The sequence below is a fragment of the Peromyscus eremicus genome, chromosome X (assembly GCF_949786415.1).
Source record: "Peromyscus eremicus chromosome X, PerEre_H2_v1, whole genome shotgun sequence".
NCBI lineage: Eukaryota > Metazoa > Chordata > Mammalia > Rodentia > Cricetidae > Peromyscus > Peromyscus eremicus.
The window spans coordinates 97,986,083-98,010,402 of record NC_081439.1 but is presented as its reverse complement, the minus strand read 5'-3'; the positions used below and the strand labels follow the sequence as shown (position 1 = coordinate 98,010,402).

At 35.3% G+C, this 24,320-nt stretch overlaps 1 protein-coding gene across 2 annotated transcripts in view; it reads left to right on the top strand.

Moving 5' to 3' along the window:
• Nucleotides 1-24,320, top strand: part of Klhl13 (kelch like family member 13) — a 166,966-nt gene that overhangs the window by 64,972 nt on the left and 77,674 nt on the right. For both annotated transcript variants that reach the window (XM_059250980.1, XM_059250978.1), the window contains exon 2: nt 8,531-8,602. In XM_059250980.1, the coding sequence (XP_059106963.1) occupies nt 8,553-8,602 (50 nt within the window). In that variant the 5' untranslated portion in view covers nt 8,531-8,552. The remainder of the gene's footprint in view (nt 1-8,530; nt 8,603-24,320) is intronic.

The following is a 24,320-nucleotide window of genomic DNA, read 5'->3' as shown; positions in this document are numbered from 1 at the left end:
GTGGACCTTAGTAGTAGTCAGATTCTTAATCTATGCATATGTGTGGTGCAGATAGGATATGAACTGCCTGTAGCCATTTTCCCAACCACTCTTTCTTTTTGAAGGAGAGTAGCCTGGGATGGGGTTGAAATAAAGTCATGTTGAGAAGGTCTTGAACTCACTATTTGTCCTAGGTAGACTTCCAACTAATGATCCCCTTATTTATAATTCCCTAGGATTACCCTAGCCTTATAAACTGTTTTATGTTTTGTTTTTGTGTAATATTCAGATTTATCCCTAACTGATTTCAACTGCCACATTCATGATATAGCTAATAAATAATCTGAATTTTTTTTATATTTTATGAAGATATTTGTCTGATCTCACACTAGTCCTACATGGTAGAGATGTTATTTTTTTGTGCATTTTAATAGCAATTGGGAAGATTTTCACCTGTTCATTTCCCCCAATCTATAGATTCAACCTTCAAAATACCTATTCCCTCTGTATTTGTTACTTTTCTATTTTTGAGATAAGACACCATGACCAAGGCAACTTAGAGAAGAAAGAGTTGATTGGGGCTTATGGTTCCAGAAGGTTAGAGTCCATGACCGTGTATTGAATGTTGAGAGCCAAAGCTGAGAAAGTGAACAAGAAATGGTGTGCATGTCTGAGCTCTCAAAGCTTGCCTTTAGTGACACTTCCTTCAACGAGGCCACACCTCCTAATCTTCTACAAACAGTTGCACCAACTGGGGACTTAGCATTCAAATGCCAAAAGCTATGGGGACATCTAATTGAATTCTCCCAATTATTCTAAATAATTTGACTGAAATTATACTGAAGACAAAACCACTTGTATGTGAATTTGAGCCTGTCTGTCCTGGGTATGTTGTGTGAGTATTCATTTTCTCAGGTCCTTTATTCTTTTATGTACTTCAGTAAAGCTTTAAAACTAGATACCTTCCAACATCTATTTGGGGGCTTTCTTCAGGTGTTTTACAAATTTTGATACTTATGAGTAATTTTTTATGACATTAGTGGAATAAAAGCAGTTTTTTTTTTTATAGGATCAACATTCTTTACAGTGAGCCTCTTTAACTCTGCCAGATTTTCAGATAATCTGTCTACACAGTGCATAAGAAGTATTGTGTTAGCTGTAAATCATTAGGTCTTAGACTGTCATCCATGATTGTACAGCAGCAGTAGCCCTTGGGAACTTGTTAGAAATGCAGGACCTCTGGACTCATTCCATCCTAAATGAATGAGGAACTGTGTGCAGCAATCTGTATTTAACATGTCTCTAGGGGCTTCTGATGCGCAAGAGAAATTTTCCTGTTGTTATTTATATTTTGTCCCTCTTACTTTTTTTTTGTAAGACTGTGTAGCAGGAGTCAGTGGAAACAAATTACTAACTTTCAAGAGTAAGAGGGAGGAAGGGATTAGGGGATATGTATACTCTTTTTCGTTTTTCAGTTTCTTAATTAGAGTAATCAGGAAGAGGTTCGAGTTTGGTGATTAGCAGAAGTAAGTTGGATTCAAAGTGAGACATGGTAGGCAAGCAAAAGTATCAGTGTGGAATTGCAAGCCATCAAGTCAGCCGTGCCTGGCATTTGACACTAAATAGATGTTTGTTAAAGGAAATTTAGCCCTTTTAATAATAGTTCAACAACCATTTGAAAATAATAGAGAATTTTCTTAATAGGAGTGCAATATAATTATCAATAAAAATGGTCAGTTGCAGAAATGACAAATGATGTCATAAGACAACAGAAAACCCAAGGAAGTCCTAAATATATTATGAGTGACAAGATTAGAAACTATGAAGGACCTTGTTGAGAAGGAAAGGGTGATGCTACTAAAAAAAGCACTGTGACTAAAGGTCTATGGCATGTAATGGCCAGCAAGATGGTAGTGACTACATGGTGCTAACATGGACATGTTGCCTCAGTGACTGCTGAGTTTCTTGAGAAGAGAAATTCCATTCCATCATTCCACCAAAGACAGCAAGAATCAGATGGATCATAGAAATCTGTTCATTCAAGTGGGAGGTTGGATCTAGAAACAGTTGTTACTGTACTTTTCTGGACCCAGGAAAGTCAATGATGTTGACAGTCAGCTGACAACATTATTGAAACATCCCTAAACTTACGGTGAAAGGAAAGAGGATTTGAACTATATAGCCCAAGCACCTCTTTCCAAGTTTAGTGTTACATAAAAAAGAATGTTATAAAAAAACAACAGGTCAACTCCATGATGAAAATGGTTATGGACAGTCCTACTTGATTACAGTCACCAATAGATTTTTCAGACCTACAGTTTTGGTTCAACAGATGTCAGTGGGAACCCAGGCAAGCTGATCACTTACTTCAGTGATGCATTATGAATTCAGGTGAAACATTTAGGATAGTGTGACTGTCCTAGTTTATAATGTTACACAGTTTAGAAGGGTGTGAATATATGGAAATGCACCACTTGGGTGTTCAAATGCAGATTTACTATGAGAAAGAAGTGACTACCTACTGCAATAGTTGGCATATAGGTGCTTTGGGGTATAACGTCTTCCATGCCGCAGGTAGGAGGGAGCTATGAGCTTAAATGATAATTCTGTAACTTTTCTTGAGATACTATAGAGAGAACCCAGTGCTTCGTGTATGGTAGACAGTGATGTAACTCTGGAATACATCCCCATCCTTTCTATAACGTTTTAAAATGTACACTTTGTGCGTATACATGGCTTCTGGTATTGGGTTTCTATGGGATTCCTATGTGTGTGAACAAATGTATATATCTCTGCATTTATATGTGTTTCTTATGCTTTTTCTTTGGCTCTTTTCCTTATTTGGTTGTTTTGTCATATTTGTTTTGTTTTTGAGTAATCTTATTGTATCTTATTTTATTTTATTATTATCCCTTAGAAACCTGATGTTTTCTAATAAGAGACAGAAAGGGAGTAGATCTGGGTGGGAGGGAGGTGAGGAGGAGGTAAGAGGAGTAGAGGGAGGGAAAACTGTAATCAGCATATATTGTATCAAAAATCCATTTCAATAAAAGAAAAAAAGAGAGAAAATGTACTATTTCATTTAATAAACCTCAAAGAACACATTTCTGATGATTAAACTTCAGACCCATGATTTCAAGATAATGTCATATTTGCAGTGATGCTACTATATTTAACTTGAGTTAGAGGAATGCAGTTAAATTCAATTTTGCTTAATTTTGTAATTTTTCAATTTTGTGGTGCTGAGTGTTTCCTACCAGTTCTGTCAGCATTCTTTTCTTATAACAGGACTTATCACAATTTTAAATGAAGCTAGACTATTATAGAAACTTCTAAAACTTCTTTCATATAACACCAATTTAATTCCTAAATAAGGTTTACCTTATGTGATATGAAATTAATTTGGGATATCTCAAATCTCATTATTTTTAAAGCTATTGGTTCTTGTGCAGACATGGATAGAGTGATATGGTGGTTTTTAATTAAATGTAAAGTCATAAGAATCTATTTGAAATACTACCTAACAATATGATAGGTTCTTGAAACATTAGATTTGTGAGTTACTGAAATGCTTATGGCAAAATTGCTTGACTTATACAAGATATCTCAACTATGAGGCACAGTCTTGTCAGTTTTATTTCTAGTGAGCTAAGTAGAATATTTTAAAGGCAAACTGCAATTAGGTCTTTGTCAGGTGTGTTCTCTGAGTAGTGATTAATTTCCCTTTTTATTCATTAGGTTGTCACAGGTAATGAGAAGTGTGGCTTTTTCTCTTTTCTTCATTCGAAGGGTTGATGAAGGTTGAGACATGGTCTCATAATGTGGCTCAGACTGTCCTCAAACTCAAGATTTTTGCTTTTGGGGTGCCAGGAATATAGGCATATGTGGTGGTATTTTACTTGTACTGAAATGTGATTTTAATTGTATGTTAATAAATAAAGTTGCCTGGGGGTCAGAGCTATTAGAGCCATAGCAAGTGCGTGGTGGCGGTGGTGCACACCTTTAAGGACCTGGAGGGCGGTACATACAGGCAGTGACAAGGCAGTCACGTGTTTAGGTTTACAACCAATGAGAAGGCAGAACAGCTAGACTATATAAAGACATACACACAGGAAGTAGGTCCCTTTCGGAGAGCTCTCTTGACTGAAGAGGATCACTGAAGCAGGAAGGGTGAGGCTCTTAGCTCTGACCTCTTGGCTTTCTTCTCTGAATCGGCTCTGTGTATCTTATTTAATAAGATGGTTGGTTACATCTACAGGCATATACCAACATTACCAGCTGAAGTGTGTCTTTTTAGTTACAGTGCTTGTCTGGCTACATTTTTGCCATGAATTTGAAGGAGAGCAGAGAGGGGTATATGGAAGAGTTTGAAGGGAGGAAAGGGAAGGCAGAAACATTGTAATTAAATTATAATCTCAAAAAATAAAATAAACTTAAAAAAATGACAAAAATCTATCCAGACAAGCACTGTAACTAAAAAGACACCATCAACCCTTCGAATGAAGGGTACATTTTCCCTCTTTCTCCATTGGAGACAACTAATTTTTCTTTTGCAAGCAGTTGACAATTAAAGATAGCTTTTTTGGTTAGGGATGGGAGCTGTCTTTCCCCTCTCAACACTGCAACCTTGTTTGGATGGAACCTGTGCAGGCCCTGTGCATGCTGCCATAGTCTCCGTGAGTTCATATGTGTGTGGAAGACATGGCTTCCTTGGAGTCATCAATCCCATCTGGCTTTTACAATCTTTCCACCTCCTCTTCTGCATAGCTCCCAGAGCCTTGAGGGGAGAGATTTATGAACATATCATTTAGGATTGAGTGTTCCAAAGACTCACTCTGTGTACATTGGGCAGTTGAGGGTCTCTGTGTTAGTTCCCATCTACTGCAAAAGGAAGCTTTTCTGATGAAGACTGAATGAGGCACTGATCTATGAGTACAGCAGAATGCTATTAGGAGTCATTTTATTGCTGATCCTTTAGCAGAATAGTAGTATTTGGTTTTCCTCTAGTTCCCTGGCCTATCTAGTCGCAGGTTCTTGGCTACCCAAGCAGTATCGGGCATGGGTTCTGTCTTGTGGAGTGGGCTTTAATTTTTCTCACTCACCTTTTCCTATATTCGTTTGTGGGACCAGTCCTTACATAATTCTCTTGAATCTGTTCATATATGTTTCATTTTTCAACCACTGTAATGTGACTTCTCCCCTACTGATTCTGAGAATAATATGTTGAAAAGAGCACACCTCATTTGATCATTGTCAAAACAAGTAACTGTTTCTTACTTTCAGCAGAACTTAAAATTGTTGAATAATATTGGATCACTTTTCTTCAACTTTTAGATTCAATTCCCTTCCTTTCTCTCCTGCCTATTTTTCTGATTCCATCATTAACCTGTTTTCCTGTTTCATTGTCATTTGGACTTTTTAAGGAAAACAGATTCTTGAACAATAATTTCAATCTCATGTTGCCCACCACTTAATTGTTTAGATATGCTTCTATTACATAATTCTATCAATATTTGGTACTGTTTTTGTTGTCTCATTATTTTTCCCTCTTCTCTGTCCTCTTTAGGTACAAAAAAAAAAACAAAGAAAAAACTTTGATCCCTCTGGCTATCCACAGAGCCCTTCAGTGTGCTATTATTTCATGCTTTGACTATGGAAGTGGTTTCTTATCTAGTCTGTTTATTCCTAAATCTACCTTCTATCCCATATATATATATGGGATAGAAGGTAGATTTAGGATATATAGTATATATGTGTGTGTGTATATATATATGTGTATATGTGTGTGTTTGATACATCTATTTAATAGTATAAATGTAGAAATTTTATATAAATATATACATATTTAATTCTATGTTTTTTTTAAACCTGACTTTAGTTAAATCCTATGTGAATTTGATTGCATGTGTTTATTCCTTCCTAATCCCATTCAATTATAAAAAGCAAATTAAAAAAATCAAGTTAGGGAGAATACAGTAGAAGCATGGAGGTGGTTAAAACTATTTTAAACAAATAAGTTACAACTTAAATGAATTCCCCTTCTCTCCTATGAGGAAAACAAACTAATTCTTCTTATGGAAATTCTAATATCTCCAGACTTGGTCTGTGAGAAGCAAGAATGTATCATGTGATTTAAAACATGTGTTGTTTATTGAAAGCCTTTATGGTAAGTGGCTGGAGTTCCAAGCTAAGCCCTGCTCCTTAGGAAATGGAAGAGTCTGCTCTTGAATTTTAATGGCAACCCCAGACACAGATCTTTGTGGGCTAGAGGTGTTGTTAATATGAAGCAGGGGTGTTGGTTAGAGAAGGGCTGAATCACACAGTTGCAAGGACCTAAATGGATACAACTTACATATATCTTGATTGCAATCTATCTGTTTGGTGTGTTAGGCGACCCTGGCATACATACCAAGCTCGATAGGGGAAAGTCACTAAGACTGCCATCCAAATGAGTTGTGCTGTCCACTGATGTTGAGTATATCTTACTTGACTGACAATGGATGTGTTAATTGTTTTTAAGAAAGGGCTGGTACATTCTGGTTGGACCACGACCCAGCTTTGTCTAGCTTAGCAAATAAACCTCTTTTCTGCTTTGTTGTGTGGGGATCCACTTGTCCTGCTGTGCTGCTCCAGATTTGTTCTGTCCTTAGTACTTTTTACTCGGTGTAATTCTGGAGCTGTCTGCCTCTTTTGTGGTATGACATCATCTTTTACCTTTCATGGCTTGTCCTCATATTGTTTCCTAGATCACAAACTTTGAGCTGTTATAACAAAATCCCAGAGAGGGTTAATTCATAAAGAAAAGAAAAATATTCCTTACTGTTCTGCAGAATAGAAGTTCAAAACCAAGGTGCTAGGGTCTTCTTGCTTTATAATCCTGTGGGAGATGATGAAAAGGAAAAGAGAGAGAAAGAGTGAGTATGTGCATATGAAAGCAGGCCAAAAGGTGGTGAGATAGCCCAGCAGATAAAGGTGCTTGCTGCCAAGTTGTGTGACCTGAGTTCAATCATGGATACTACAGGGTAGGAGAGCACTGACTCCCACAAGTTGACCTCTGATCTCTGTGTGCATACCATGCCATGGCCTCTCATGCAGCCAATTTAAAAAAAAACAAACAAGTGAGACATATCCTTTTATAAGGAGCCTACTACACAAAATGGTCATTAATAAAGCTGTTGTCTCCATGATCCAAATGTCTAACAAACCCAAACACCCCCCAGCACTGTCACATAGGAGTAAAGTTTTCCAACATAGAGCTTTCAGAGTGGGACACATCCAAATGACAGTAAGGATTCTAAATAAGTTTGAATGCTTAGCTTCAGGGCATTATATTTTATGCCTCATTTAATTAGTAAAGCAGGGCTTTATTGCTCATCTCATTCTTCTGAATTCCTAGTAGCAATCTAGGTACATTTGGTATTTTAATGCTTTATCATATCTCCTTTAAAAACACACCATAGAGCCTGAACAACAGCCTTACAACATCTCAAAATTATCTCATCATTTAAAACTTTTTAAGGAAAGGGAAAATCCATAGTCATCTGATTTTGAGATGCTTTAAACTTTTAATTTCATTTAAGGTCCTTGATTACTTGCAACAATGTGCATATAAGCAGAAAACATGATGTGAACATAAGCATACATGCTATATAGTTTTGATTTATTTCCTTTTTCAAATTTATATAAAAAATGTCTAGCAGAGCACATTTTTTGTTTCTCCTGTTTCTTAAAAAATAAACTGGAAGAGAGCTAGGGACAGATGAAGGACCCATCTCCCACTCCTTAATTATTTTTTCTGTAAATCTTCATAGCAGACACTTTTACAAACAAAATTGCATGTACCACATTCTTATACTTCTAATGTGATAGCTTGATTTTATTAACAAGGAACATGAAAGTAAAATGTACATTTTGCTTCCTAAAAGAAACAGACTTTGGTATAGTTCCGTTTACTAAAACAGGACAACCATGAAACCAATTCCATTCATTTCAAGAAAAACAAACTTCACCTAGTGTTTAATACCTAAGATTTCAAGATGTTGTAAATTTCTGGCCCATATTTTGTGCAACCCTTTGTAAAAACTTTGTGGGCTTCTCAGACTCTTAGTCCCCACATTAACATGGGAATTGGTGCTGTCTTTGTATAGCAAATGCTTGCCCCAACCCTATACTTTTCATTTCTTTTGTCTAAACTAACTTCCCACAGACTTCTCAAGCCTACTGAATCAAGTGTCCATAGATAGTCAACACATATAGAGGAATTTAAGTTTGTGTTGACTGTCTATGGATACTTGTTAGCTAATGACTTCACATGAAATTATCAATAATATTATCAATACTCTTTAATGATTCACCATCGGGTTTTCAATATATTCTGACTATTGAACTTTGTAAAATGATTCAATTCTGTAATTTTCACAAGATGTATTATGGACACTAGGTACGTGGATTTATATCATAAGACTTTCATAACTTTTAAAAACAGCACTATTGTGAAAAGTCTTGATACTGATTTTCAGAATGAATTTTGATTTCTTTTCTTCCTGAATAGGTCTATTCAGCTGTGAGAGGAGATGGATCATCTGCACAGAGGAGAATTGGTTTCTGCAATACTCCGCAACCGGTATTTATGAAAACAGTTTACTTTATAAGTTGTATAGTCTCTATTTTATATGCTTAACATAGAAGGCACTCAATAAATACTTATTTAATGCCTAGCTTAAAATAGGAATTATTTATTAAGTAAGTAAGAGAATAACTGAATAATCAGATAAATAGTATTATTAACACTGTGTTCTGACAGAATGAAAAATAGAGAACATACCTAGAAAACACAATAGATATAAAGTGTGAACAACTGGCATACAGCCACTGGAGATTATGATTTAAAATATTAGTTTTAAAAACATTATCTGTGAATAAATACACTCATAGCTTAATAGTAGAAGTCCCAATAAGATTTTTTAAAATAGTACTTCCCTGTGATTATGCGTACATTTCTGTCACTAAAATCCAGTTATATGCTTTCCAGGGAGTTACTGTGAGCCATTTAGAGCTCTCCAAGGCAGGCTAAGAATTTAAATTAATGGTTTAAAGAAAAATTGACTTGTTTATGCAGGTGTGAAAGAATATTTCTTCTTCCTAGTAGTTTGATTGCAGAGTTTGGGTGAAGCTGTGAATAGTATGTTCCATAGCATTTTCTATGTCCTGGTTATTATGTGTGGTAGGAGTACAGTCTTGAGAAATGTTCTTATTTGTTTTAAACTTCAATTTCATCATCTGTGAAGTGGGGCCAATAATACCTACATTGCAAGCTCCACTATGGTATGTGTGTGTGTGCTTGTAATGTGTGTGAGGGGAGAGAGGAAGAGTACAGTTGGTAGCAGACTTGGCAAATAGTAAGTGGCATGTAAGTGCTAGTCTTATTGAAATCTGAGTGTGGCATTTCAATTATTAAAATGTGGCACAGTCATACACTATATATCATTTCCATTTTAATAGATACATATATAACTATGGTCCTATAAGTTTATAATGGAGGTGAAAAACCCTATGTAGTCACCCTAATAACATAGGAAAGTTCATTATTCGTGTGCTTGTGAAGATAGTGATAGAAATGAGCCTATTTTTCTGCATGTTGTATACAAGTTTACCTTATTATAGTTGTGTGCAGAATATAATAATTAGTAATGATAATAACTGACTGGTACTGGGTTGCATTCCATTATATTATACTTTTAGTATTATTTTAGAATGTGATCCTATTCATATAAAAATGTTTACTATAAAATAGTATGCTGTGTTACACTGACATTAGCCTCATGTGGAATATTTTTACAATGTCTCTTGATTAGTGACTGACTATCTAAGTTTGTATAAATGTATGAATTTGCTATATGCTATGTACACATTGATAAAATTACCTAATGATTTATTTCACAGAACATATCCCCATCATTGAGTCATGATGCATTTGTGAATTTGTGATTCAGGGATATTTTAAACTACAGTTGAATTGTAAGACAAAAATGTGAATGGTTAAGGCAGAAGTGGAATGCATACAAAGTTATGGCTATTTGACATATAGTATACAATGGGTTTTACATAGCAATCCCATTAAGTAATCACATAAAGGATGCTAATGTATTGGGATGTGCACTATCACCATCTTTGGAAGGGTGTGATACTGATCTGTACCGGGAGACTATAAGATGTATTTGCTCAATAACACAGAAATCAGTAAAATGATAAAACGTAATTTGTGGTCATGTTTGGTGAAAAGACAGAGGAGACTCCAGCCAAGGAAGCAGGTAGGCTAAATGCAGATCTTCACCTCTCCTTTCTCTCCTCTAAATCCAATCCCCCAGTCTCATCTCCAGCCCTGTAGCAGACCACCTGCTGCAGCCTTCTATCCTCTTCCCCCATTTTCAGTAGATAAACAGATCGTCCCCTCCAAACTTCGCTGCCGCTGCCCTTCCAGCCGCACACTCGCACTCAGTTCTTTTTCACAGCCTCCAAATCCAGCAGGTATTCCCTGGGAAACAGCAGGCCACTCCTACCAGGGAAGCAGGTAGCCTGTGAATCTTCCCTATTCCTTCCTCACCTCTAAATCTCATATCTCAGTCTCACCCCCAACTCTGTAGCAGACCACTTGATGAAGTGGATCTCTCCTCTCCAGTGGATCACACAGATCTTCTCCTATTAACTTCCTACCCACCCATCCTGTTATCATAACCCCCAACTCCAGCAGTAGAAATACAGGAAGGAGGAGAAACTCAGGTCAGAGGCATAGAAAATATTTTCAACAAAATCATAGAAGAAAATTTTCCTAACCTAAAGAAAGAGATGCCTGTTAAGGTACAAGAACCATAACAGAACACCAGAAAGACTCAACCAGAAAAGAAATTCCTCTCAGCACATATTAATCAAAACACGAAACATACAGAACAAAGAATATTAAAAGCTGCAAAGGAAAAAGATCAAGTAGCATATAAAGGAAGAATGATTAGAATTACACCTGACTTTTCAGTGGAGACTCTGAAAGCCAGAAGGGCCTGGACATAGGTGCTACAGTCTCTAAGAGACCACAGATGCCAGTCCAGACTACTATACCCATCAAAGCTGTTGTGATTGCTATTCTTGGTTATCAATTTGACTACATCTGGAATTAATTAAAAACCCCAAAATAGAGGGCACACATGAGAGTGATTTTGGCTTAATTTGAAGTAGGAAGATCTACTTCTAATTCAGGTCTTTGAGGTAGGAAGATATACCTTTAATTCAGCTATTAAGGCAGTAAGACACATCTTTAATCCAGATCTAATCTGAGCCACTCCTTTTATTGGAAGCCTAATTAGACATGGCAGGAAAAAAGCTTTTGCTCTTTGCCTACTTGCTCTTCTTGCCTTGCTACTAGTAAGTCCTTACCTTCACTTACATTAGAACCTACTTCTACAGAATTCCATTGTATACTGAATAACAGCTGAAACACCTAGTCTTGTAGACTGAGCAACTACTGTATTCTTGGACTTTCTGTCCGTAGACAGTCAGTGTTGTATTAGCTGGACCACAGCTTGTAAATCATTCTAATAGATCCTCTTTCTCTCTGGACACAAAGCAAGTCTCAACAAATGCAAGAAAATTGAAATAAAACCCTGCACGTTCTTTGACCACTATGGATTAGCTTCATATCATAAACAACAAAAACAACAAAGTTTACAAACCCATGGAAACTGAACAACTCACCACTGAAGGATAAATTCATTAAGGCAGAAATTTAGAAAGAAATTAAAGTCTTTTTAGAATTGAATGAAAATAAATACACAGCACACCCAAGCTTACAGGACACAATGAAGGCAGTTCTAAGAGGCAAGTTCATAGCAGTAAGTGCCTATATTAAAAAAATTGGAGGTATCTCACACTAGTAACTTTGCACATCTGAAAGCTCTAGAAAAAAGAGGGAACCACACCCAAAATGAGCAGACAGCAAGAAATAATCAAACTCAGGGCTGAAATCAATAAAATAGAAACAACAACAAGTAACCAATACAAAGAATCAATTAAACAAAGAGTTGGTTCTTTGAGAAAATCAGTAATATTGTAAAAGACTTATCAAAATTAACTAAAAGTCAGACAGAAAGAATATCCAAAATAACAAAATCAGAAATGGAATGGAATACATAACAAGATACCAAGGAAATCAAGAGAAACATGAAGACACAATATATTGGACAAATTGGAAATATCTAAAGGAAATGGATAATTTTTTATGATATATACCACTTAACAAATTTAGATCAAGATCAGATAAGCATTTTAAACAGACCTATAACTCCTAGTGAAAGAGGATCAATAACTGAAAGTCTCCCAAACAGAAAAAGCCTAGGGCCAAATCGTTTTAGCACAGAATTCTACCAGATTTTCAAAGAAGAGTCAATGCCCATACTCCAAATTATTCCATAGAATAGGAACAGAAGGGACATTGCTTAATTCATGCTATGAGGCCACGGTTACCCTGATACCCAAACAACACAAAGATTCAACAAAGAGAACTACAGAACAATTTCCTTTATGAACATGGATGTAAAAATTCTCATTATAATGCTTGCTAACTGATTCCAAGAACACATCAAAAACTTAATCCACCATGAACAAGTAGATGTCATCCTAAAGATGCAGGGATGGTTCAACATACATAAATAAATAAATATAATCCACCATATAAACAAACTGAAAAACAAAGGTCTTTGACAAAATATAATGCCCCTACATGATAAAAGTCCTGGAGAGATTAGGGATATAAGGGACATACTTCAACATAATAAGGGCAGTTTGCAGTAAGCTGACAGCCAACATCAAATTAAATGGAGAGAAACTCAAAGCAATTCCCCTAAATTCAGGAATGAGACAAGGTTGTCCACTCACTTCATATCTATTCAATATAGTACTTGAAGTCTTAGCTAGAGCAATAAGACAAGGCGATTAAGGGGATACAAATAGGAACAGAAGAAGTCAAAAGTATCTTTATGCAGATGAGATGATATTATGAGTGTTACATTTCTTCTTTAATTTTCTTGTTTTGAATATGTACTCATTTTCCTTGGATATTATATTATTTCTCTTTTTGTTGCCATGGCAAAATAAGTTAGAAAATTAAAGAGGAAGCATAGGAAATGGCTAAGTGGGGAAACACTTGCCATACAAGTATGAACCTTAGTTCAAATCCCCTATGAAGCTGGGTGTGGTAGCACACGCCTGTAATTTCAGTGCTCCTACAGAGGTAGAGACAATCAAATTCTGGAAACTCATGGGCCAGCTAGTCTGGCACAGGTAGTCATCAAACAAAGAGACCCTGTCTCAAGCAAGATGGAAGGCAGTGACTGACACTCATTTTTCTTCTGACTATTCATGTGCTATACCATGTACATACCCACTCTCACACATGAACATGTACAGACATATGAATTTGTACATTTACACATACAAACAAGGAAGAATGTTGTTTGGATCATGATTTTAGAGGTTTCAGTTTGGGATCTGCTGGCTCCATTGCTTTGAGCCTCATGTGAGTTAGAACATCACGGTACCTGAAGATTGTGTCACCTCATTGACATCAGGAAGCAAAATGAGAGTGAAGGGTAGGGTCCCAATATACTCTTTAAGGGCATATCTCAACTGACCTATTTTCTCTGACTAAGACCTACGTCCTAACAGTTTACCAGTAGTTACTACCAGGCCTTTATCACATGACTTTTGGGATAATAATTAAAATACAAATCATGACAGACACAAGACTAGGAATGGAATTGCTGGGACATACACCTATGTGTACTACCTATTCTTAGTATTTTTAATATATTTAGTATTAGGCTTTCTCTGACTAGAAAGTGGTTCCTAGTTGAGGTTTCACTTTACATTTTTTTCATTTGCAATCATTTGGCCTTTTGTGTGCTTGTTAGCTATTTGCACACTTTTGAGTATATTTTCATGTCTTTTGCCTGATTAAAATGAGTTGTTTCCTTTTTTAACTTTCCGAGGATTTTACTTTACTTTGGATATGGAGTTAGATGTAGTGTGCATGCTTTCTTACAGTCTTGCCTTCCCATTTTCCTATTTCTTTTTTTTCTGGTGCTGGAAATTGGATATAGGGCCTCAGTTTGTTCTTTTAGTGAGAAATTTACTTTTTTCCTTTGAAGTTATATTTTGTCATTTTCAAATATTGTGACTAGTGGTTTTTGTATCTTTCCCAAGAAATCTTTGCTCCTCTCCAATTTCAGGCTTTCTTTAGAAAATTATAGAATGTTAGCTTTCACATTATAAGTACACTATTGATCATAAAAGGCATGTACGTGGCCTGAATTTCATATTGAATCAGATTAATTAATAATGTCACTGTATAAAAGGAAACCATTTTGTAATTTCAATTCTTAGTTCAATGCTGTTGTCATTGGCATGGTAATTGAATGGGAAGGTGAGGTAAATCTAGTCAAGCTCAAGAAACTGATGTTAGGATTCCTAGCTGATAACATAGCAACTTGATTTCTCTAGCTTATGGCTTTTCTTGTTATGAATATGAGCATTTTGATCAAAATAATTCTTTTTATAAAAAAAACTCATTCAGAACATAGAAAATGATGAGAAGCTACTCAATTCATTTCAGAATGGTGCACAATTCAGACTCATCAAAACCTAAGGAAAAAAGGAACTCATATACATATTCAAATTATGAGCCAATTTTAAATTCTAAATAAAGCAAAACCAGGCACACTATGGAATGTATGAACAAACTAAGCCCTTTTATTAAGAAAGTTATAATATTGCACAGAACTTAGAAAATGTGAAAATTATTCATACAAACATTGCATCTTTCAACATATTTATCTTGTAAGAAAAACATAAAATGCTGAAAGTACTTGAAAAAAGCAGATATTTATTTTAAGAAAAAACTCTTAAAAAGATAAAGGTACAAATTTTCCCTTTTATTATATAAAACTATTTTGTCTGAAGTAATTCCAACATTCTTGATGGTAAAAACATAACAATTGTTTTTAAGAAGCAGCAGAAACGGCCATCATCACCATTATTTAATGCATACCTATAAGTTTAGTCCAGCATAAAAATGGAGACAAAATAAACAACTTTTGAATGCTAAATAATCTTGCAAAAAGTAGACGTTGACATTCAAAGGAATGGACCTGTGCCCTTATCTTGCACCAATCACAAAAATAAACCCCAGATGGATTAAAGATCTAAGCATAAGATCCAGGATAATAAAATTCCTAGATGGAAATGTAGAGAAAGCCCTCTTTGATATTGTTGACATTGGCATTGATTTTGATATAACATTAAAAGCTCAGGCAACAGTTAACAAAAATAAACTAGTTGAGACTACACTACAAACTTCTGTATGGGAGCTAGAGAGATGGCTCAGTGGTTAAAAGCACTTACAGAGGAACCAGATTTCGTTGCCAGTATCCATATGGTTGCTTATAAACATCTGCAGCTCCAGTTCCATGGGATCCAAGGCCTTCTTCAAGCCTCTAAGAACACCGGGTATTCATGTGGTGCACATACAAACAAAATACTCATATACATAAAATAAAAAGAAATAAATACTTTTGAAAAACGCTTTTGTGTGACAAAACAGTTAACAAAATGGAAAGACAGATTGACAGAAAGTGTTTAAACCCAAAGGATAAGTTTCAGAAAGGATGTAGATATTATAAGTAAACCTGTGTATTACACTGGTAGGGATATATATTCATACAGCCATTGTTGAAAACAGGGTGTAGGTTCCTCAAAAAGCAGTCTAGACCTACTATGTGACTCAGAAATCCTTGTGTTTGGCATATGAGGAAATGAAATGTGCAACTTACCTTTATACCCATGTTCATTATAGCTTCATTCACAATAGCCAAGAGATGAAAAACTACCTTTAATATAATGAACAAATGAATTGTTACATATAAAATCACAGTGGAATAGTGTTCAGTCTTTTTAAAATGAACACAGCCATTTGCCACAACATTGGATGAATCAGGAGACATTTTGCTAAGTGAAATGAGACCAATGTCGATCTACCTATGGCATCTAAGGAAAAAAACCAACCAACCAACCAAACTAAGAGGCAAAAAGTAGTAACCATGGGCAGGGAGTAAGAAAAAAGGGGGGAAGTAGGTCATGGGGTACAAATTTATACTTAGGTAGTTTGCAAAGTTCTAGAGATGTGAAGGGCAGCTTGAGTATAGTAGTTAATAAGGTAGTGTTTGATTAAAATTTGCTGAGAGAGTAGATTTTAGGAGCTTTCACTAAAGATGACAAATATGGAAGGTGATGGAAATGTTCATTTATTTGAGTATTAGTAATTGTTTCACTATGTCTACATGTACTAAAATACCATGATATATACCTTAAATGTATACCATAAAAGAAATAAATAGATGTTAGAAGAGAATATATTCATATACCTATAAAAGTTATACAAGACTTTTTAAAAATTTATTTATTTATGTATAAGGGTGTTTTGTCTACATGTACATTTGCACACCATAAGAATGTACTGTATTCTACAGGACTACAGTTATAGATAGTAATGAGCCACACTTTGGGTGCTGGGAATTGAACTCGGGATTTCTGGAAGAACAGCCAATGCTCTTAACCACTGAGCCATCTCTCTAGCCCCAAGTTATACAAGATTTTAAAAAAATCAATAAAGGACTATAAAAAATAATTTATAAATAAAAACTAAAATAACAATACCTTTTTATTTGTATTAGTAGTGGCCACTTCATCTTTTTTTTTTTTTTTTGGTTTTTCGAGACAGGATTCTCTGTGTAGCTTTGGGCCTTTCCTGGATCTCACTCTGTATCCCAGGCTGGCCTTGAACTCATAGAGATCCGCCTGCCTCTGCCTCCCGAGTGCTAGGATTAAAGGCATGCGCCACCACCGCCCAGCAGTAGTGGCCACTTCAAAGATCCAATGAAAAACATTCCCCATAAAATAACTGCAAAGCATAAATATTTAATAATAATCTCATCTACAGCTCATAGGACCTATGTGAATCTAATATTTAAATTCTCAGCAGTAAGGCAGAATACTTACAGTACATGCCATGATCTAATTACAAGACTAAAACAGCTGGTCAAATATAAATTCTCCCTAGATCATTGTGTAGATTCTGTAGCTTTCTCTTAAGTTTAGGTGTTTAATCTCATCTTTCACTGCTGTGCAGTAGAGCATGCAAATCTGAAACATATTCATGAAGCTATAAGGCAAAAAAGTTAATGATTTTTGCTGTCAAGGGAAAAATAAAGAGGATTAGAAGAGGTGGGCAGAAGCCAAGTTAGGAGTTTGATGTGTGAAGCAATTGCTGCATGTGCTGTATTGCACTGTGTTGTGTTGTATGGGTGTGAATGTGCCACAAACTACTTACCGAAGCTTGCAAAGAAAACTGACACCTGTATAAGTTATTTGGGGAAGGAGAGTTGGAGATTTTATGAGACCAACTGCCTATTGTAGCAGCCAGAGTGAGAAGTGAAAGACCACAATGGATGGCAGTGGAATTGAAAGAATGGACTGTGGAATATTTGGTTAAGTTTGAAAACACTTAGTGGCCAACTGGACTAGAAGAATTTTGAAATTCATAGCATGGTAATGCCACCAAGGTTGTCCTCTTGTTTCTGTCAGAATGCAACCTATTTTTCCATACTCACATCAAATTTGATGCTCTCTGATCAGCCAGATGGTCCAAGAGGGTCTCTTGGCTTCTGACTTGTTTAATACATTTATTACATGACTTTTATCTTCACCTTGAAGTAATTTGAGCTTGTTGATACCTATGACATTGTTAATTGAACTGTTTCAGAGCATGAATGACTTAACAAATGTATTTTATGTCATTTATAGTATATAATGCGGGGGTTTGTACACGGTGCATAATAAATACAGAAATTGGAGCACTGATGCAGTCATTTGTTGCTAGTGATTTTGCTTGGTTAGACAGTTTAAGATGGTCTTCATGTATTTCTTGGAATCAGCTATCACTATAATTAAGAAACTAGATGTTGACATCTTAAGAAGTGATGTGAGATAATTTAAATTCTAGAAATAGCCCAGATTTGTTTTTGTTTGTTTGTGTATATGTTTTGTTTTCAATTCTTTTTTCACATTTTTCTTGTGGGACTCAGATATTTTAACTGGTATAATATGTAGTCACTTCTTCCCCTACCATGTTTCTGTGCTAGAACTAGACTGTTTTATCTACTTAGATCTGATTCCAGGATGCCTGCCTGGCTCAGACAGTAGACTTGCCTCACATAATGTATAAATACAATTTAAGTAACTTATCTAAATTGTAAATTCTCACAAAATTTTTAGTGTTAGTGAAATTTATATTTTCATATTAATTTTCTAATTTTTCAAGTTCCTAATTTCCTGTTCAGATTGAGCTTGTGAGTTTAATTGCCTTATACATAAGATTTGATTTAATTTTTGTATCAACCCATTAAGGATCAGTAGTTAGTTCCTCCACTTTAATTTAGAGTCCTGTTTTGTGATTTTTTTATGTTTATGGACCTTTTCCACAAGGCTAGTATATTGTAACATTTGGACAAGCTTTTAATAGTCCTTTATTTTCTTTTTTTTTCAGGTTTTTATTTTTTTTATTTTTTTGTATTTTTGGTTTTTCGAGACAGGATTTCTCTCTGTAGTTTTTGGAGCCTGTCCTGGAACTCCCTCTGTAGATCAGGCTGGCCTTGAACTCAGGGAGATCCACTTGCCTCTGCCTCCGGAGTGCTGGGATTAAAGGCATGTGCGACCACCACCCGGCTTTCCTTTGATTTTCATATGAGAAAATTTCTAATGAGTGAAACAACTATGTTAGTAATCATTTTGTAATAGTATATGATGTCAGATGAACACAGAGCTAGGAATTAAGTCATATGATATTTTAAAATATTCAGCATTTATTATTTTCAAAGTGTGCACATCTGTAAAATATGAAAGCTGGAAATATTAGCCCCTCCTTTTGAGTTATAATCTAGACTCATACCTATAAGTACATAGTGGGCACTAAATACAAACATATTTGGTTAACTTTATAGAAAATTAATTTAATAAACTTATTACTTACCAAAGATCTGGCCTATTACTTTTTCATGATTTATGTTTCTAAACTGGAGTGAAGACATTTTTGTGCTTTTGATTATAAGTCAAGCATTCTCCTAGAAGAGGGATACAGAGGATAAAACCTAAAATACTGAGGCCATTTGCTTTTCATACAGTTGGCTCATTTTGCTTTAGAAATCATGTGAATTTTGGTTATATCCTAGTATTGCCCCAAGATCTTACAATAGATCCAAATTATTGTATTTTCCCATCACCGAAAGGCTATATATTTTTATACAAATGGCATGTACATTTTAGTAATGTTGCATGTTTTACCATCTAGAGGAATTTTCCAGGACAAAGTTTTTGTGTTCCTAGGGAGAAAAAAAATGCTACTAGATCTCTCCTTTTCTACCATGTCTTATGTTATTCATGATTCGGATCATATTCTAACATTCATCTTGTACAGTTCATCTTGTAACAGCCATCCTGTTAATCTTTGCCTGTGTGTTGATAATGTCATATATCAGATCTAAACCATTTTCCTGAATCTCAGGCTAAAAGTTTATTATTCCCACTTTCTGTCATTTGGAATGGTAGATGGCATTATGTAACACATATTTATTGTTTATCATTACCGTATTATGTAACACATGGAGAAAGTGTATATGCAAAGTAACAAAATAGCCAAAGACAATGTTTATTAAGGCCTTAGTGTATGTTCTTTCTAGTCTTTTGATGCACTTTTGAATGTCAACAAGTTATAAGGATGGAATGGGGTCTGTTGTTGTAGTTGGTTGGGAGAAGGGGCTCTTACCACATTCTACTCAAGCCCTACTTCATACTATCTGTGTAAACTATGGAAGGTGCTTTCACTTCTCAAATTCTGTTTCATCTCTAAACTAATATCACAAGGTATAGGATATATGTATGTGTATACATATATGTAGACATGCATACTTATACGTATATGTGTGTGGACTAAATGAAATATATCTAAGACAGTTAAATTCCTGGAGTGTAGTGAATGTTTAGTAGGAACACTGTTTGATTACTGTGGGGCATTTACCCACCACCCCCACAGTTCCCCAGAGTTTTCTTGAGTGCGAGCAGCAGGAAATATTAGATAGAAGGATTTATTGTGGAGACTCTTGCGGAGATAAACAGATAGAAAATAAAGGATAGCCTCCAGAGGCCCTGGAATCTTTTCCAATGGGCCCCGACTGTCTCTGCCCCAGGGTTTTTATAGAGACACCAAGGGGTGGAGCAAAAGACCTCCTCCCCCAGCACAGCCAAGTGCAGACCATCTCAGACACCTGCACTCAGGCCCGTGGTCCTAATCATCCTCTATGTGGACCTGCTGGGTAAAGCCACAAGGATCCCGAAAACGGGCTCCCACAGATTACATGGTGTATTGTGCCTTTATCTCTTTCCTAGTTATATCATGAAAATGTTTACATGTCAATAAAGACTTGAAGTACACAAAATAGATGCACGTTGTAAACTATTACATGGTACAGATAATTTCTTAATACTAATTTTTACATTTTGAAGTGTTACTAGTTTCAGCTGTCATAGTTTCTCATTTTGCTTTTCTTTTATTGATTTTGTTATGCACTATAATACCTATAGCTATGGCTTGCACATGATTAGCTGCTCAACTAATATTTGCCAAATGAGAAAGTAAATGAATTAAGTGTAATTTATCATGAACAAAGCATGGAATCTGACTTCACGAAGGCATTATTTATAAATACCATCACAACAAATTATGTGAGAAAGCCAAACACTAAAAATTATGGTTGTGTGGAGAGGAAAAAAGCAACTTAAAACCTGAAGTATGTAAATTGTTTTCTCTTCTGCTTTCTCTTTTTCAATTTGACTGGTTCACAAAATGTGAACTCATGGGAAACATTTCCTTGAAAGCTATTAAAGTGAGTGTAACTTTACTTTCATACTCATTCCTAGCCAATAAAGATGCCCTTTTTTATTTTGTTGAAAGGAAGTACATTGTTGTACATAATTTTGAGTGTCGCAATGTTCCCTGAATATATGTTTAATCCAGGTAGATGAAATTCACGTGACCTTACAGTATTTGGAAGCATTGGACTAGGAAGTAATTTTTCAGGCTAAATACATCCACAGGATCTAATTATGGTTGGGATTCTTTGACACGGATGGATTCTTGCTTAGAAGATCTTCTTGGTTGCATTTTCTTGGCCAGATTGAGTAACAGACTTAATGCCCTGCATGAAGGCTGATCTGTGTTGAGGAATGGCAGTGTCAAACAGTGAAGTGAGCTAACATCGGTGTTTGTTGTTTATGTTCCTATCCATTACATGAAGCTAATAACCCCCATATCACAAGTATAAAATAAATTAGTACTTATGAACCAACTATGGGGTGAGGAAGAACACACTGGCATGTGTCATTTTGATGAACTATTTATATAGCATAGAGTAATCGAATAGAAACAATACAGGTGCAAAATTCTCGACCTAGCAAGTTTGTCTAGAAAATGGACTTGGTGAAAACAAATATTTGATATAGGTGGATTGCTCCTTGCTTTAAGAACTATCTACCTTTTCTGTCTAAACCATGTGTCAGTTACTTATGCTCTTTCAATTTCAAATTAACCTTTTTATTTTCTTGCTTTGAGAAAAGGCCCTGGGCCCTTTCAAATGTTCCTTTTCTTTACCACTTAGCCACCGAAGTTGTGTCAATAGATGTACTGGAAAGTTAGGTCAGGAAGGAGTGGTTTGTTTTCTGATGTCTGTTTTCTCAGCAGGCCTTTCCTTGGACATCTTCAGTGGTGTTTATCTTCTTCATCCAGTAGTCAGTAGTTTTTTCCTCATGTCCATAGCAGCAGATTTATTGCAAAGTACTTCTGGTAGGAAATTGTCTAGGAGTTCCCAATGTTACAGATGATAAATTTCTGGGAATTCTACTGCATAAACAACACTAACTTCTATGCATTGAACCAGATGTTTGTCCTCTCCAGTAAAGTATAGGTACCATCCTGCATGGGAGATGCTTCTTTGGTCATTTAATCTACGTCTTAAGGGGGCTCATTGCATCTGGTAGCTGTAACTCTTGTACTTAGAATTCACTTTATGTACTACTACTCAGTTTCTCATGACTCCATTCTCATGCCATTCCAGTCCTTTGATATTGTGGGGTTTTTTTAACCTTCAGAAATTAGGCTGACAGGTGAAGCCAATTTATTGTGTTGTAGTTGAACTAGATCAAAATAACACATTTCAAGTTTCCTTTAAGGTGAGGTCTTACAATCCCAGAAAGATAAGCATTTCTCCCTGTTGGGTCTCTATGTGTTGTGTCTTTGTCTCTTGTCTCTGTCTCCATGTCTACTGCCTTTAATACTAAAAACTTTACTGTTCTTATTCTTTTCAATCTGTCTCAGTCTTTATAAACTTGGTTTCCTTTTTTTTTATTAAGTTGGTTCTTAGTCCCAGCTTTGCTGATAGCAAACTATCATTTGACTTCCATGGGTCTCAACTTCTTTCTTGGCACCACAGAGCTATAAAAGATGACAAATTAATGAAATGACAAATATAAATGTGTTTTGTAATTAATAGGGTGCTATAGAGAGGCAAGATGATATTACTTGTGTTTATTACATAGATGGTTTCCCCTTTTATGTGCATAATATTTTAATTGCCATTTATTTTAAAAGCCTTGAGGTACACTCAAGGATGCTTATAGCCTAATAAAACTTATTAAAGTACATAGAATTATTAGATGGCATTGAATGTACTGGGTGCTAAAATAGGTGAGAAAATCAGACTAAAGCAAACCTCATAATTAGAATTTAATTATGGCCTCAGGATCCATGGTTTAGTTCCAAGAAAAGCCACCTGATCTTGAAGTATCTAAGCTGTCATCTGCTAAATGGCTGTGATGTTCATGGGAGTTGAGTTAGGCACTTTACATATATTATAAACACTAACCTTTATATTAGTTTTATAATCATTTTATTATCTTGGAATTATTTTCAAAATATTTTGCTTGTGGACAAATTTGTGTCTTCACATAGAAAATTTAGTTTTTAATGTAGTTTTTCAAATATATTAATGGACACTTGCATTCAAAAATGGTTTAAATTTTGTTTTACTTCAGAACAAGAGTAAATGCAAAGACTTTATGATAGTCTGTACACCATAAAAATTAAATTATACTTGCCATAAGATGAAGAATATTCTAGAGGATAACATGCTTGGTTGTATATAAAAAGAAATGGAGCATGCAATTTAAATTAGTGATTATTATTTGAACCAAAGTGTCCTGTTAAATGAAAGGATGACCACATTTTCTCAGGGAGATATGAGTCCATGCATTGTTAGTTTGAAGATAAGATTTAAGCTTCCTTTTTGATGGTAATGCAATATATTAGGATAGCTCTTATTAGAGCAGAGGTTTCTAGCAGATGCTGTCTTTTGTACTGGATATAGAAAGCACAATTTGAATAGATTCTCTATTTTAATGATTACTCGAAGAAAACCCTGCTGTATCACACTTATGACTTAATGGATGCTATTGCTTAAGACTAGAGCAGGTACCACTACACTAGTGCAATGCTCTGGCATGCCCAAGAATGCATTTCTGCATTGTTTGCATGGATACTTCAGACCTTCCTTTATTAAAAGAAACATAAAAGTCTCATAGTATACATAATTGTGAAGTGGAATAACCAGATCTGTGGGTTATTTTTTCTGTTTTGTTGTTTGAAGTCATCATGACTCAGCAAATAAATACTGAATTAAAAAATAAGCAGACCTAGGCTATGAGGGATATGGTAGTATTAAGGGATAGTTTTGATGAACTCATTGATGTATCCTTTGACTGTATATGAATACAATATTAACTAGGTGTTCAAATTATTTGCTGCTGTTATATAATAATCAATTGTATGCAGAACAAGTATCCAACAAAAAATGAAATAATTTGACATTTTTACAAGCATAATGAGAATGATGTTCTTTGCATGTCATACATATAGAAACACATTTTGATGTGAAAACTTTGAATAACAGTGCTTCTTTGAAACATATAAACACGCAAAGAAGGCTATCCAAAACCTACACAAGAGATTCAGTCTTTCCAGTGGTCATCATAGAACCTTATGAATTAGAAATGCCATGTCTAGGTGTATCTCTGGAGGAATTTAAAACTAATGCTTGAAAACTAATGCTCAAACAAATGTATGCTCATGTGAAGGC